The following is a 17,376-nucleotide window of genomic DNA, read 5'->3' as shown; positions in this document are numbered from 1 at the left end:
CCTCTGTAAGAACTATAAGAACAACAACTCTAAGGACTATGAAAAGCAGAGAACAGGAAGGGAGGAACATAAAAACCAAGGAAGAAGGATGAAAATTAAATTAAATTGTAATGATTGAACCATTAGCAGTGCATAGAGCTGAATGTTCCTCCTTGCTGTTGACTGAAGCAAGGGCTACGGGTGCTTTATTTAAATAACAGCATTTAGGAGCCTAAATTTAGGCATCTAGCTTTTAAAATTCAGTTGCTTTTTACAGTCTTGTTGTAAGCATCAAGTATGCTGAAGTCAGCAATAAAATGATCCCTTAGAGATGCATACCTAACATTGTCTGAGTATAGATTATTATTGTCCACATCCACACAGTTTCCTGTGCTGCTTCCCACCAACGTTTTGCCTACAATGACTACATGTTCACTGAAGAATCTATTGTGCATTCTAATTGCTTCTTGCCTGTCTCTGCACACCTAATCAGGCAGACAAATGGTTTTATACTTGGAAAATGTAGCCCAGAGAAAATATTTGCTTGATTTAGCACTTAGGCATGGCTTATACATAGCTCCTGGGTCAAATGCCCAAATTCATGAACCGATGTTCAAATTGTTGCTAAAATATGGGGTGCTCCCTCACTCTCAGCATTAATTTTTGCTGTAGTGCTTACACAAGTGAAATTACACAACATGACTGTGTTCCCTATCATAATGCTGCTTCCTACTTGTAAAAGGTAAAAAAAAATCCCTGCTAACTTTATCCTGTCATAAAAAAGTAGGGGGAGAAGTGTGCATTGAGCGGTAGAGGGAGATGCGTGCAATGAGGCAGCAAGTATTTCTCTGCTCTAATGCATCCAGATTTAATTTACGTAATGGGGAATTGACATGTATTTGGAGAAGCAAGTTCTATTACTAGTTGGACACTGAAACAGTTCTAGTAAATCTGGGCTGTTTATAGTTTAATGGCTGTACTGGAGCTGTATATTTATGTAGCAGTAAACAGATTATAAGATTTCTTGAACATCCCCATGCACAGTTTAACATTGATTGGCAGAGATATGATTTGTCTTATTATTTTCAAAAGGAGACCTATAAAATGCTACTGAAAGTTTTTCTGTTGTTTTAGAAAATTCTTGTATAGCCAAACAACCATTAGTTCACTGAAAGAGAAGAAAAGCAGTCTATAAATAACCCATTTCACAGGATATTTTTAAAGGAAAAAAAGTAACCTATTGGTTAATTTTAGCAGCAGCACAGCTGTCACTTTCTGCTGATGAGTACTGGGCTGTAAATGTTGCAAGTGCAGAAAAGATAAAGCATTGCATGATTCTTTAGGAATATCTGCAAATGTGGAACTACTGTTAGCAGCCTTGCTTTGGATCATTACTCTAAAATATAGCACACTTGGTACAGTGGGCGAGGAAGTGTAGCCATGCGCCACCTTCCCTCTTAGCCCTTGCATAAACAAATGCATATGGTTAAAACCCCTATCCTTATATGTTTTAGGATCATAGGATCGTATGATCACAGTAAAGTAGGGCTAAAAGGGACCTCATGAGGTCATCTAGTCTAGTTCTGCTCAAGAAATGATCATTCCTGACTAAATCATCCCAACCAAGTGTCTGTCCACCCTGTTCTTGAACATTGGCAAGGATGGAGATTCCACAGATTCTCTAGGTAACATGTTACAATGTTAACCACCCTCCCTAGTCCCAACCTAAGATTCCCCTGTTGTGGTTTGAGGCCATTTATCCTTATCCTATCTCCCACAGTCATCCTCCCTGTATTCACCAGTCAGGTGTTTGAAGACTGTTATCAAATCTCCCTTCAGTCTTCTCTTCTCCAAGCTAGCTCCTTCAGCCTTTTTTCATAAATTGTGCTTCCCAAGCCTCTAATTTCTGATCTCTTTCCAATCTGCTTACATCCTCCTTGAAGTGTGGGACCCAAAACTGGACACAGGACTCCAGATGAGGCTTCACCAGTTTGGTGCAGAGTGGAAGAATCACTCCCCTTCATTTATAAGTGACATTTTTTTTTATAGGAAATAGGAAACACTAAGCATTTAGGTATGTCTGAAGCCTTGCCCTTTCTGTGAACTAAGGTGTTTGAGTTAGTGCTGCAAAGGACTACTCAGGATCCACAGCCCACTATTCTATCTGGAGGGTAAGCTCATTCCAGGTATTCCTTGAAGGAACTCAGCTGGACTCCCTTCTGACAGTGTGCATTACGTACGCTCTGGATTTAGTTACTGGATTGAAGATTTAGCTGCTGCTTTATTTAGTTTCTGGAACCCAATGAGGATTAGGCAGCAACCCGAGCAGCCCCAGTCAGGGTAGTCATAGATCTAAGGGACTTTCACGTCAAGGATGCCCAGCAAGTTGAAGCAATGCCAGAACTAAGCCCCCACTGGGTGTGTCTACAAATGCAGTAAATGTGCATTAAGATTACTGTGCAGTACTTTAAGGTGCATTAACATGTGGCTGGGAATGCTCTTGATAGTAGCAGTTCAGTGCAGGGCTGCTGCAGATCTCCTCTGCCCGCCTGCAGCAGCCAGGGGGAGATCCAGGCTCTACCAGGGGCAGGGGGCACTGGGGTCAGGCCTAGGCTCTCGGGGAGGGGCAGGGAGAGTGGGAGGATCTGTCCCACTTCTGGGTCAGCTCCCCAACAGATATGCGAGGACTGGAGCTCACCCTGATCTGCATGGTAGGGCTGTGCGAAACAGCACTGTTCTGCTTTAACTTCATTTCGGCATTTCGGCAGAACAATGTTTCATTTCAAGTTTCATTTAATTTCAAAAGCAGTGTTCCATTTCATTTCATCGATACTGTTTTGCTGTTTTAACATTTTGCCCATAAGCTATTTCACACCCAGCACCGGGAAGACTGGTGCTGCCGCTGGCCCCAACAGGCAGCACCAACCTCCTGTGATCCAGCAGGCAGATTGGGGGCCCACACCCCTGGGACCAGTCCAGCACAGCCCCCACAGCCCTCCCGGGGGTGCGGGTGTCACAGGCCAGCTGGGCACTGTGAGTGTATCAATTTTATCAGAGGCCAACTGGGCTGTTTGATTCAGTTTTGGATCAAGGAGGCAAAGTTGGGAATGAAGTAAAGGCAAATTTATTATAGCTTACACACACACAACAGTTAACAGAAAGATAAATGTGATAAGCAGATAATGCAGTATTAAAGAGCTAATAGTAAATAACAGATAATAACAACAGATAGATGAATTCTGTCGCAGGCCAGCTGGGCACTGCAAGGGTATCAGCCTGTTCAAAACAACAGATAGACAGACATGGGTTGGCAACTTATCGATAGTCCCTCAATGCCAGGGACGCGTCAAGTAATTCCAGAGAAGTCAGGTGTCCCTGATCGATGCTGTCAGAGGGATTACCGGGGAAGGTCCCTTGATCAGGATCCACTCCTCACTCACACCAGGAGTCCGGGGTCTGGGCGTGGAACAGAAATGACCATTCTGTTCCCTCCTTCCTGTTGGTTACCTGATGCACGTGCTTTTTATACCTAGTCTTATGCTAATCTGTTGGGTTTAGAGCCACTCACAATGTTCCCCTATAGCTGTTACCCTATGGGATTGAAAGGTGTTAAAAATTATCATAAAAGGTTACTACCCAGACTCTGGTTTATCCAATAAACAAATGATAATGCAGCACCTTTAGGTTTGAAATTAATATTGTTCCATCTAAGCCCCAACCCCTTTTAGGTTTCATTTGAATATGCTTTCTTGGGATGTGTTTTCCTGGAATGTGTTGGGTGTGCCAGGCAGTTGGATCCAGTTTTTTATCATCAAAGCTGAACTCTGAGCAGAAACCGTTAGGTCAGCTAATCTTGTAGCTACAGCTTTGCCTATGGGGCCCAGTCAGTTCCTCGAACAGTTAATTTTATCATTTTGGTTAAACTTATGACAAACAAGTTATATTTGCAGTTTACAAACTTACAGGCTTTATATTAACTAATATTACCTGTTTAGGCAAAATACCAAATGCCTCCAAGAAGCACATGTTTATTTCTTATTAATCCCTCTGGTTCTGGCCATCACAGTGGGCAAGCCCCTTATCTGCCTGCCAAATGACAGGAAGCTTGTGCTGCTGGCTGGGGCCAGTGGCAACACCAATCTTCCCAGCACAGGCTGCGCTCAGTGTGAGTTCTAGCTGGCAGCACCAGCCTCCTGTGATCTGGAAGGCAAATTGGGGGATTGTCTGCACCCCTGGAAGGCCTGCTATGGCTATACCAGACTGTTCTCAGGGGTGTGGGCCCCCATTCTGCCTCATGGGCCACAGGAGGCTGGTGTTGCTGACTGGGGCCAGCAGCAGCACTGATCTTCCTGGCACTGGGTGCAGGCTGTATCCAGCGCCGGTTCCAGGTGGCAGTACCAGCTTCCTGTTATCCAGCAGGCAGATCAGGGGCCCACACCCCGGAGAATTGTCTGGCACAGCCCCCGCAGCCCTCTCGAGGGTGAGGGTGAGCCCTGATCTGCCTTCAGGATGACAGGAGGCTGCTGCTGCTGGCTGGGACTGGTGCTGAAGCCAAGTAAGCCTGGCTTCAAAACTCAAAATGTTTCAAAACTTTCAAAAATTTTGAGTGCCTTAGTTTCATTTCATACCTGTTTTGAAGGCTTTTGTTTTGTTTCAGTTTCACTGTTTCAAGCTCAAAACACATCGAAACAACTTCAAAACAAATCAGGTGAAATTTCGCACAGCCCTACTGCATGAGGTGGAGGGGGAGACTATCCTGCTTGTGGGGCAGCTCCCTACAAGCCTTGTGCCGAGTGGGACTCACCCAGCTTGGCACAGGGTTGACAAGGAGCTGTCTCACAAGTAGGACAGCTCCTGCCTGCCCCCTGCAGTCTGGACTGACTGGGAGCAATTTGCTCCCTGTCAGCTGTCTACCATGCACTACTGTGTAAGTACTGCACGGTTAATCTAGTATCTGCATTTATTGGTACTAGGAAACCTGCACATTATCCTAATTTGCTGCACAGTAAATGCTATGCAAATGTAGATGCTGACACTTTACTGCACGAGAGATTAGTGCCTCAGTAAAATGTCTCATGTATCATGTAGACATGCCCACTAATAGATATATGTCTATCTTAATCTGATAAACTTTTCATAGCTGGAAGCAGAATTCAAGATTTCCACACTGCCCACATAGGCTGTGTCCTAAACTTAGAAGCAGCACAACTTTTTCCATGCTAATTAACACTGAGAGAAGCTAACTGACCAAGTCTCTCGACGGTTCTAATTAGCCGGCCTTAAATGGAACTGTTTCCAGTTTAGGAGGAAGCCAACACAGGGCAGTGCAAAGTCCCTGAGGACATGGAAAAATGAACAAGTTAACCATGTAGACATGTCCAAAGCCCTTTTCTAAATTGATGTAAGTAAAGAAGAAAGAGATAACTTCTCTATGTGGTTGGGTCATGTTGCTCATAAGGTCAACAGTGTATAATATACATTATGGGTCTCTGATAACATTATAAATTCAACTATGCAACTTGACCCAGTTTGATACATTGGGAAATATTTGTGATCAGGGATAAAAAAAACCTTTGCTAGTCATGATTAAGGTGCACTGGCATAACTTATGATCTTTCATAACAGTATTCCTTAGGAGCCTGTTCTTAGATTGAATATGCACATGATGAGAAACATAGATCCTATACACTAGTGTCACAGAGTGCCTACCACAGGATGCTTGCTCAGGACCATTGCAGGCTCATCTGGTCTCTGAGAGTCCCCTAAAGCCAGTCCGTGCTTGGCTTCTAGAGAAAAGGGAAGATCAAGCTCTTTCCCTCTCTGAGACCCAAATTTTTGGTCTCTCACCTTCCCTGTTTCTCTGCAGCCTAGTTCTGCTCCTGAAACAGGGACTTAAACTCCTATTGGCACAGCCCAGCATAACCCACAGTTCCAACAGTACAGCAGACCATCTCTTCAGTAGAGGCATTTATTGGGACAAAGGCCAGCCCACCAGAGGTTATGTACCCTCCAATGGGGTTAAACAGTTCCACCATTCCCTGTCCCATCCATGCAGTCCTGTGTACCCTCAAAGATACTGTTCCCTTTCCAGTCTCTTCAGCTCCCCAAAGCTCCTCAACTTCTCACAGTCCCCAGCCTTTTGTCCCAGCAGCTGCCAAGTTATGTTTTCAGCCTCCTCTTCCATTGTCATGTTTCTCTCCTCTGGACGCCCACTGGGTACAACGAATCTTTTCTTTGTTGACATGTCAACAAAGCCATACGAGATTCTGCTGAAGGTGGATGCTAAAGGTCCATTTTATCTCATCCTGCAAGTTGCCAGCCCTGGCACTTAACCCTTCATTCTCTGTGCACAGGCTAATAAGTTAAACTGAGTAAATGAATAAGGTAAAAAATATTATTACAATGTGAATGCAGTTATAATAAAACGCATAGCCCATCACATCTGGTGGCTTAATCCAACATGTATAATATTTCCCCTCATTAGCAGTGTATTAGACTTTTAAAATATTTTTAGAGCTTTGTACAAGTTATGTTTTCAGACATGTAAGGCAGTTGCTTATAAGTTAATTGGTAGGATTTAATAGTCATATTTGTCTGTGCATCAAACCATAAAACAAATTGAATCACATGTGATATGTCTCTCTAGCTCTTAACATCAGCTTCAGATTGTTCGGAATGCTTTTCCTTAGGGTGATAAATCTTGGAGCTTGTGTTAAGATTAAATAGCAGGATAGTTTCACAGCCTTGGGAGATCAGTAAAAACAGTTCCAACTAATTAGCTATCTTCCAACTTTGAAGCATCTTGAAAGGAGCGCATCTTAAATGTATAAAATTCTCTTTGAAGGGATGTTGTCCTAAAGGTATTTTCCATGTAAATCACTAGCCAGAGTTCAGGAAGGTGCCCTCTCATTCAAAACATGGGTTTCTGATGGCAAACTGGCCTGATCTCTTTAGGGAAAAGAAAATGTAGCTTATAAATGATAAAGTCTCACACTAAAAGAGGAATGTTTGGAAGTATAACATATGGAGAAATGGAAATTAAGACTCAAAGACTTAGAAGAAGAAATGAGAAACTAAGGAGGAAAAGAGATCTGAGAAACTATATGATGGATGATATTTTTCAGCTCTCCATATCAAGGTGATCAATTGAAAAATGTCATTGCAAACAGAAATAGTGACCTCAGTATCTTTAATATAAACAGTATAAAAAACAGATTTTAAATCTTATTTTCACATGGAAACATACAGCATCATGCAGCTTTTGTTTCTGCCTGATCAAAGGACTTTAAAACTCCAGGAGTGAAAATTAAGTCCTATTAATTCTGATTTGCTGGGCCTAAGCTTCAGTTACAAAGTTAGTTTAGTGTAAACCATATGAGGAAACATAAAACAGTGCTTTTAGAAAGTAGTTTGCAGTAAAATAATGAAAAAATGAAATTGTCTAAAATAAGGGGGTGTGCTTGCTTTGGAATAAAGGCAATAAATTGTCAAGCATATCAATATAACTTAGGTTAATTGTCAAAGTATGTGTACATTTCTGGAGTTATCCCTCAGAATAGTGTTATTTATTATACCCTTGAAACTAGGAAACTAGAATATAAAACCAATGTTCTCGTCTAAAGCTACTGAAAATGAGAATTTTTTGTACTAAGATACATAATTGATGTCAGTGGGAGCTGTATAACTAACTACCCTGACTGGCTTTGAAAATTACAAAAGTATATTTGATGTTTCAAAGCAGGTTAGGGTATTTAACTACACTGCTCTCATGGAAATGCATAGTTAGCAGAGGGAGATAGAGGGTTTCTCAGCCATATGGGCTCAAATGTGAATTAAAAGAGGAAGCTGCTTAGCATAGTTTTGTCTGGAAGAGTCCTGTACATTCAAACTTAATTCTCAGTGGGTCCATCTATGCATCCAATTAATGAGGCTAAATAAACTCTGGTACAATTTGAGCCAGAGTAAATTAATCAAGATGTCACTATCTACACATGCATTTAAACACAGTAATTTACTATGCTGTTGGATAGTACTTGTGTCTGATGGGACTATCTAATAGTGCCATAAATTAGTCTACACTGGCCTAATTGCCACACATGTGTAGACAGTGAAGCTTTACTGGGCGCATCTACGTGTGCATTAATATACTTTTCCTAATGAGCATTAAATTTAGTACCTCCAATGTGAGGTACTAAATAAATGTGCTTTAGGCTGTCCTAATGCGCAGTACTGAGAGTGTGCTTTTTTAAAGCGATGCTTAATGCGCAATATCCTATTGTATTGCGCATTCGCATAATTGCACATTTTTACGTGACACTTTAATGCACAGTAAAATAAGCTACTAGGCATTAAAGCACACATGTAGACATGCTCACTGTGGAGCAGATTAGTCTACTGTGTAGTCAAGCACACATATAGATATACCTAGCAAGATCTAAAAGAACTCAACTTTGGTTGACCCCGCAGGCTCTGCTTCAAAGCCCATCTCTTGGCTTTGTAGACTAAGAACACAGTACAGATGCAGACTTGTGGGATGCTGGCATACTTTCATGACAGTAAGCCACAGTTGATTCATATACATTTCTTTTTTAAGTTTGTCATTTTGAATTTCTATTAGAGGCTGATAAAGCACTGGTTTTGTGGCATTTATTGTTAACTAAGAGAAAGAAAGAAAAAGACAAATACAACCTAATCCAGAGTGCTTCTCAGTGCCCTTCACTTCCACTGAAATAACACAACTAATGGAAAATTATGGTGTAATACTCCATTTGACTCCACTGCACTGAATAATAATTCTTCACTGCCTTAGCAGAGAACCTTAAAACAATAATTCAGGAGTCAAGAGTGACACAACCAGAGAGCCAGATCTAACTGTTGTTTCATGCTCAGCATCTCTTTCAATATGTCGATTCATAGCCTTTAGAGCATTGGCAGACAGAGAGCAATATGATTGCTAGTCAATGGTCATCTCTGCGGGCTTTATAATTAAAGAAATATTAAGTCCCATGATTGCTATGTTTTGTAATAGGAAACTAATTACAATCCCCATGCCTGTAATTAGCCTGGGCATTTAGGTGATTTTCTTTTATATTGATTTTGATGGATCCTTTATGCATTTATTTTAGAGAGCCCTTTCCCAGTTGAGTTCCCCCCCAGTTCTGAATGTATTGTGGAAAATGAGAAAAGATTGTTGGCTTTCTCTCACTGAGTGTCAGCAAAGCTGGAAAACTAGAAGGGAAATGCAGTGCTCCTAATATTGGAAAATCAGTGGACACAATATAGTTGGACTTCAAAAGAAAATTGATAAAGTCCCACATGACATTCTAGCCCACACTAGAGATGTGTGGGCTAGATAGAATTACTGTTATGAGGATACATATTTGTCTGTGCAACTGCAAACAACTGTAAATGGATCTATGTCAGAATGGCAGGAGTTTCTAACAGGGTGCCAGAGAGGTGTAAGAAAGAATTAAAATTAAAAAACAAATTTTGACAAATAGGAGAGCTAGGCATTGAACAATAGAAGAAATTTCTACAGGACAAATGTGAGGTGCTACATCTAGGTAAAAAAAACCAAATGCACAAATTCAGAATGGAAGTTAACTGACTAGGCACTACTGAGAAGGAGCTGAGAGTTTTAGTACACCACAGATTCAGCATGAGTCAACAGTGTGAGCCAGTTGCCAAAAGAGCAAATGTCATATGGCGTGTATTAACAGGGGTATCATATGAAAGACGGAGGAGGTGATAGTAGCTTACTGCTCACTGCTAATTAGGCCTCAGATGGCAGAGTGTATCCAGTACTGGGCTTCAGATTTTAGAAAGGATGTGGAGAAGTTGCAGAGAATCCAGAGGTGAACAACAAAGGTGATAAAGGTGCTAGAATTCAAGTAGTACTAGGGAAGGTTGAGACTAGTAGTTGCATTTAATTTGGAAAAAAAAAAGATTATAGTTTTAAAATATTTGGAAGGTTTCCATAAAGAAAAGGGAGACCACAGGCACTACTTCTCCCTTGCACAGGGCACTAAACATTTGATGTAAACTGCAGCAAATCAAGTTAAGATTAGATTTCAAGAAAAAAATAAAACTTCCTCTTCTAACAGCGGGATAATAGAACAAGCTGCCCAGGGAGGTTGTAGAATCTTCTTCAGTGGAGGTTTTTAAGATGAGGCTAGAAAACCATTTTTCTGGGATAGGGTGAGAACAGCACATTCGGAAGTCATATGTGTGGTGTTAGACAGATGACCTTCTCTGCTAACTGATGAGTCTATGATTCTAAAACTTTAGAAAATAAAAGCATTTTGCTGGGCATCAAGCTGCGAAAAGACAAACCCCTGGCATGCAGTAACAACTGGCCAGGAATTTTCTGAAATCTCTGAAGTTTTGACCCTGACATTCTAACTACTCACTAGGGGTGTGTGAAACGAGCCCTATTCAATTCAGATTTGGATTTGGCATGACTCAGGGACACTGATTTGATTCGTTGATTCGGATCACTGTCCCTGATTCAATTAGGCTGAATCCAAATCTGAAGATTCGATGCTGATTTAGAGAATCAGTAATTTGGACATAGACACAGCTTTAAAGGTTTTTTTCTACATAGCTTAAGGTACCAGGCATGGCTCATGAATGCTGCAATGGTGGGGTGGATGGAACGTCCCACAGGAATGAGAGTTGGGGCCCGTGCATGCTCTGCAGTGAACCCAGAAGTAGACCAGAAGTACACAATTGGCCATGGGGTGCCCCTGGGCACCCCCCCACAACCCAAGAGGCACCACTCACAAGCTGGGGGTGGGGGTGGACCCTCCCACATGCTCCCCAGCAGACCCAGAAGTGGACCAGAAGTGCTTCTGGTCCACTTCCAGATCTGCTGCAGAGCACACTGGGGACCCCACCCTGCAATCCCATGGGATGCTCCATCTTGCATCATTGTGGAACTTGGACACACCATTCAACTGATTCTAGAAATGCTGTTGAGGTGCCAATGCTAAATAGTTTGGTTTTGATCTTTCATGTAGCTGTTAGCCCTTCAGCATAACCTAAAGAGAAAGAAAAGATATTATGCTTCTGATGCCAATGAATCTAACCCACATGCTGCATATGCACAACATGCATTGCATATATGTATCGACTGTGTAGGCCTCTTGAACAGGCTGCTTTCCTGAATCATGGTTCATTGGTAAAAGCAATCTGTTAGGGCATAAACAATCAGAAACATATTAGTAACTAATGAATACACACAAGACTTACAGTGATGCCAAGCTGGGATGAAAAAACCCAGTGACAATTTTTTCCCTACCATAAAGGTAGTCAGAGCTAAATCAGAAGGCCAGTCCAGAAAGAATAATGTGATAGCAGTAGAATATCTTTACAACATAAATGGCAAAGCCTATGTACTATATTTATTTGCATATACCATAAATTTCCCCCCACAAGATTAGTCCCCCAAAATGGGGTACATGCCTTAAGTGGGAAAGCTGATTTTCTTCCTGGAATAGAAGCACCCTCCTTGTATTCCTGCTCTGCTGGGGAGCAGCAGTGGCATTTCTATTCAGGCAGCTGAGGGAGTCAGTTGACTTAATGGCTCATTGTTCTTTACTCCACAGATGCTAGCAACCTCCTTTTTAATATTCCCCTAATCAATCTGAGCTTTCTTCTGGCAATTTTGCTGTTCGCTAGCTACTCCTGGTCTCTTCCCTCCTAATCCACAGCCACACAGATTGTTATTAACTCCTTTCAAATTTATAGATCTATTCATGGAGACATGTCTTCAGCCCCAGCTAGTGCTACCGTCTTTGTTTGAGCAGGAAAGGGAGGGTGCATGAGCTGAAGATTAGGCTCTGTCCCTGCTCTATACAGGCATAACTGGGAAACATCTTCTTTTCTAATTTTACTTTCCCAAAAACAAAGTACTTAGTTTTGGGGCATTTGATATGTGAGAAAATGTGCTATGTAATGGTGGTAGTTATAGTATGTATCATGGGGGTGGGAGGAAACGTGAGTGCTTTAGGGCTGACTCACTGCCAAGATGATGGATCTAGAAACTCCAGTTGGCTCATTGGCTATTTCAGTTGCCTGTCCAACAAAGCCTGACTGCACAGATCCCTAATAGCATACTCAGGAATCACGTGCATATGAAAAGCTACAGCTTGATGGAGACAATGAGCAATGGGTTTTCTATAGCTGATGGCTCTAATCGCTCTGCAGGGGCTGGGTTATTAATTCATAAATTGAAAGTTAATGATTTTAGCAGTTTTAACAAGGCTGGAAAAATCAGCTATTATGCTCCTAGATAAAACTGAATCATCTCATTTGTGATTTTTTTTTCTTCAAAGGGAAATGTGATTATCACGCGGAAGCTATTTTAAAATACAAAGATTGCACATCAGTTTAATTGTGTAGGACATAACATTTCTTAACCTTTTCATTTTCACTGTTAAGAATATTACCAATTTTCTGTGATTACAGGTACCTTGGCTCTGCTTGCTTCTTACAGAAAATAAGCAAAATCTAATCCCATGTTTTCAGCTCCATAACTTGTAAGAAGGAACATTTTCAGGCAGATGAAACTTTGAATCTGCACACTATAATTGTAGATTTCTTATATCCTTTGATGTAAAAATGTCCATTAAAAGCAAAAAACATAAGAAAAGTATAATCCTACTTTCCAGTTACACTCTGATTGAAATAAACACGCTGTCCTGTTAACGGCTCAGAGTTCTCCTGCTCTCTCCTTCTCTACAGTTTCCTAAAAGCTCTGCTATTACATTTTCAACTATATTGTTTATATTCTTTAGATACATAATAAAACTAGGTGCTGGCCCCATAGCCAGATTATGCTTTGAGCTCATGTACTAAATTCCTGTATTAATTAAATTGCCACATTAGTCAACATTTTGCAGAAAAGTGTGGGCATTAGAAGAAAGGAGGGTAGCCTTAGGGTATTTTCTTAAGTTTCTAGGTGTTTTCATGTGTGGTTTTAGTGATACAGCTATTTTATAAATGGAACTTTTCCATAATGCTGTAATGTTTTTTATCAAGATCAAAAGGGACTGAAACTAGAGTCTTAAGTCCTGGGAAAGGGATCAGCTCGGAAAGGAGCTATTCAAGCAGAAGGTCCTTTTTTGGAAGAGCTAGAGATATTTTTCTCTGTGGATGCCCAAGGTCCATGGGACAGGGAAGCTTCTTCTCTTGTTAACTCATCAGGCTTCCTGTCCTTTTCATCAGAGAAATTCTCGGCCAGTAAAGGCAGCCAGCTTGATGTAGTAAAATAAATCTCAATACTTCATTCAAGAAGTTGTTGTCAATGCTTGCTTTACCTTATTTAGCTTGTTATATGTTTTTCTCCTCTTTCCTCTCCAGTCAAATTGCTGGTATTTCTACCTCTGTTCATACCAAGTTGCTTGTTTCTTTTGATTGCAGGCAATGGACTGGGAATCCGAGTTGTAGGTGGGAAAGAAATCCCAGGAAACAGTGGAGAAATTGGAGCTTACATTGCTAAGATCCTCCCTGGGGGCAGTGCAGAGCAGACAGGGAAGCTGATGGAAGGTAAGAGAAATCAGTCATTGAATACTGGAAACAAGTGAGGTTGGACAGTTAAGTTAAACTGTTTCTGATATAGATTCTCTTTTACTCCAGGGGACATCTTGGTGCAAGGGTGACATGAGGCAGGGAGAATCCTTGATTTTTGATTGCAGCCTCACTTCTGATGAGACTTAAAGCAAAAGTTAAACTGTTCAAATACTGACCATTGGTGAAATCGCTTCTGCATTAGTGGTGAATTGCCATCAGTAACAGAGTTCTGATATTCCCTTATCTGCTCCAGGGCATCATCTATGCTGGATGTAAGGGTAGAGGGCTAGGGTCCAGCTGCAGCATATACATACCAGGAAGCAGTCACCCCACACAAGGGGAATTCTCCTACTGGCACTTTTGGACTGTGTTGTGGTCCTCTTCTGTCATCTCTGGTGTACAGAGGTGTCTCTCCAGATTGGGTAAAACATCCCATCAGCACTTGTCCACATGTAGATCAAAGCATATTTATTAAGGGAAATTCAAAGTTATCATGGATCTATTTCTGCCTCAGTAACACAGTCTAACTCCTTTGGATGTCCATGATAATTTTGTAACTATAGATAGATTTGGACATTACATCATAATGAATTGCTTCAAGGATTGCCACAAACATGGTAGTTCTGTCTAATGGCATGAAAAATACATTTTCTACTGTCACTTACCCATGTCTAACCACATATACATTATGCAGTTGTAGGAGGTAAAAAAAGTAGTTACAGATGTGAGTTAGAATTCAAAAAGTTATTTCAGTTATTATTACTATTCAGAAATATTCAGGTATGTGAGTTTTTCTTCCTACAAACTACTTGGAAGGGAACTGTTTTTTCAGATGCCAGCAGTACCTATATTTATCTGCAAGCAATGTTTGTATATGGACAAATGTATTTACTATTTCTTTCTCTTTATTCATTATTCATCATTTTTATTCCTTCATTTAAAAAAGAAAATCAGTTATTCAGAGCAAAAATAAGGCCACAAATATGTATTAATTAATCAAAGTGAGCAGATACCAAATGTGCCACGAGCAGTAATTAGATTACATAAACTTTGTAATAAATATTTGTGACTAAACAGTACATTTGAAGAAATCAAGATCAATTCACAAATATTTTGCTAACAAAAAAGTGGGCTAATTGACTGGGCAATTAATTTCCAAAAGGCAATTTCACTATGCTCTGTTGAATAACAACATAGAGTACAACCGACATTCATTACTTTGCTTGTTTGTTTTTAGATGTTTTGTAATTTCTGTGCCAATAATATCTTCCATGCAGTAAATAAGAAAAACGTTTCTATTTTCTAAAAATTCCTATTTTCTTTTTAAGTCAATTTACATTTTAAAAGAAGGGATTGCTCAGAGACAATAAAGTTCTCCATATGTGTATGGTACTGTCTTTATTCTGCCCTCCATACTTAAATTGAGTAGTGTCTTATTCCATGGAATAAGGTACTACTTAATGTGATAAATGTTGAAGAGACAGACCCTAAATCTGTTTACAAATTTCCCCCACATTTATTTTGCCTTCTTCTTGATCTTTCATAATTATGGCTGCATTATGCATTTTCTTAGTTGAATGGCTTAAGTGGTAAGCTAGGACAAATGAGTAGGATACAGCAGTCTGTTGTTCTTCATACTATGAGGTAGTCCAGGAATGAAGAGAGGTAATTAATGATTGAAAATTAATCTTCTGGTCTTTCTTGCTGTGAACTGCTTTGGGAGCTGTAGAGATCTAGAAGAGTGCCTGACTCACTGCCCACTGATGTTTTCAATGGTATAGCAAACCTTGAATTTATGTCTAGTAGATAATGTTCAACCCAGCAACTGGATTCTCCTATTTACTATGGTGCATTTTTAAATCTTAAGGAAGTTAATGGGATGAACAGGTCAATAACATACTTATCTCTGCTTTTTCCTCCATCATCTGAACAGTCACATTTTAATCAGAACTTTCTGGCCCTGTTTTAAATTCAGTTTTATTGTCACAAATCAGAAGTAATTCCATCGCAATCCAGGAACAACATAGCCTTTGGAAGGGTACAGGAGTATGCTTTCATTTCTGTTTCCTAAAGCATTTCCAGTCACAGAAAAAATAGCCTTCTAGCAGGGTATGTCAGCAGTACAACATACTGAACAAAATCTTCCCATTGATCAGAACTTGCCGAAAATATATTTTTTCAGTCTTAGTGTTATCACCAGATGACTTGTTTATGTTGTTTTGAAAGTTTATCATGAAAGTGCAAAGAATATTTGGCCATATTACCAATGCTTCACATAATTTAGTGATAATGTGGCTAATGCTGTTTTTGTTTGTAGTCTTCAAATGTACTAAAATCCCCTCCCCCAAGATCTGGGAATTACCATCTGTTTTCAGGTACAGCAGCATAAATCTAGATTAATTCCAGTAGAAGTAGTTGTGACCCAGATTAGAGTAGCTGTTTTGCACTCTCTATCACTCTTATTACATCTGAAAGACAAATTCGTTTTATGTGCATGGTTATTTGAAAATGTTAATGCTTTTTGATCAGTCACTTGTGCAGTAATCATGATACACTCTTGTGCTGTAGTCATTTGTAGCTGTCTATTATAGTACGTACTCCATAGTCATCAACTAAGTTTATACAGCTGTCATTGGGAACTGAAATCATGACTCGTGAGCTTGTCCAAGATCATGGCTTTTGATTATTGCAACACAGTTAAAGCTCTGTTAACTCTTTCAGTGCCGAAAGAATGAGAACAGGTTTGAAATCCCTCCCCTCACCATGCTGGAAACAATGATATATTTATATGTTTTAGTGCCCCATTAATTAAATGTTCTTTTATATCCATTAATATTGGAAGATTTATTTACAGTTGTGACCACCAAGTGCTAGTTTATCTTGGTTCTTTCAACCGAATTGCTTTAGAGTATCAGAAATAGCCGGCATCACTGGAACTGGCAGTGGAAGACGGATGCCTCTGAGCCCACCAAATGTAGGTACTATTGGTGTAGGTCTGTGCTCACCCTCATGTCAGTAGAGATAGTTCCATTATATATTCCACCTGTTAAATATTTTCTTGGGTTGGAAATACATATATAGTTGAATTTATTGAATATCTGAGTGACAAAAAATAGGGAAAGAAATAGTCATTCATAAAATTATAACAAGACTGCGTGTATTTGATTACACACACGCATATGCACATGCAACTGCATATACACTCTCTCTCTCTCTCTCTCTCTCTCTCTCCATTACAAGAACATTATTATGGTTAGAAAGTGAAGCACACTGAGATTAGGAAATGCCAATATTAAAATAGCCTGTGAAACCCTAGTTTGGTCAAGTAGTGTATGCAGTTATGATGGCAAACTTTTATTTTCCACTGAAAGCCTTTGTCATTCAGCACACCGGATAGATGATGCTTAATTAATGAACCACTGTTCAATATTTTATTTTATCCTTGTTATTAATTGTATAGCCCCCAGCTTTATTTACTGCACACTATTCAAATCCTACTTTGAAGGAAAAATGATAAATTTCCCTTTGGGCTTTCCTACAGAGCTCATCACATTAGTATCTGAGCATTTCACAAATGTTAATTAAGCAATCTTCACAATATCCTTAGGAGAAAAGGGGGTGGTTTATTCCTCTTTTGAAGATGGGGAACTTAGGTCCAAAGAAATTAAGTTTTAGCTATCCACTAATTTGAAGATCTTAATTGAAGCTCTTAGAATGTCATCTTCCAGTGTTATCTAGTAAAAAAAAATATCCATTTTTGGTCAGAATTGGATAATTAATGAAAATTAAAACATTCACAAATATTTCCATTTTGTTGAATTTCCA

General features: G+C 40.0%; 1 protein-coding gene across 1 annotated transcript in view; it reads left to right on the top strand.

Annotated features, from left to right (window-relative positions):
- The window catches only part of PCLO (piccolo presynaptic cytomatrix protein), a 767,182-nt gene that overhangs the window by 515,830 nt on the left and 233,976 nt on the right, over positions 1-17,376 (top strand). Inside the window, exon 10 of the mRNA XM_019509333.1 lies at positions 13,402-13,527. Coding sequence (XP_019364878.1) covers positions 13,402-13,527 — 126 coding nt within the window. The remainder of the gene's footprint in view (positions 1-13,401; positions 13,528-17,376) is intronic.

The sequence above is a fragment of the Gavialis gangeticus genome, unplaced genomic scaffold, assembly GCF_001723915.1.
Source record: "Gavialis gangeticus isolate Ggan-Ray unplaced genomic scaffold, GavGan_comp1, whole genome shotgun sequence".
Classification (NCBI taxonomy): Eukaryota; Metazoa; Chordata; order Crocodylia; family Gavialidae; genus Gavialis; species Gavialis gangeticus.
Note: the sequence above shows the minus strand (reverse complement) of the source record. Positions and strands in the feature narration are given on the sequence as shown.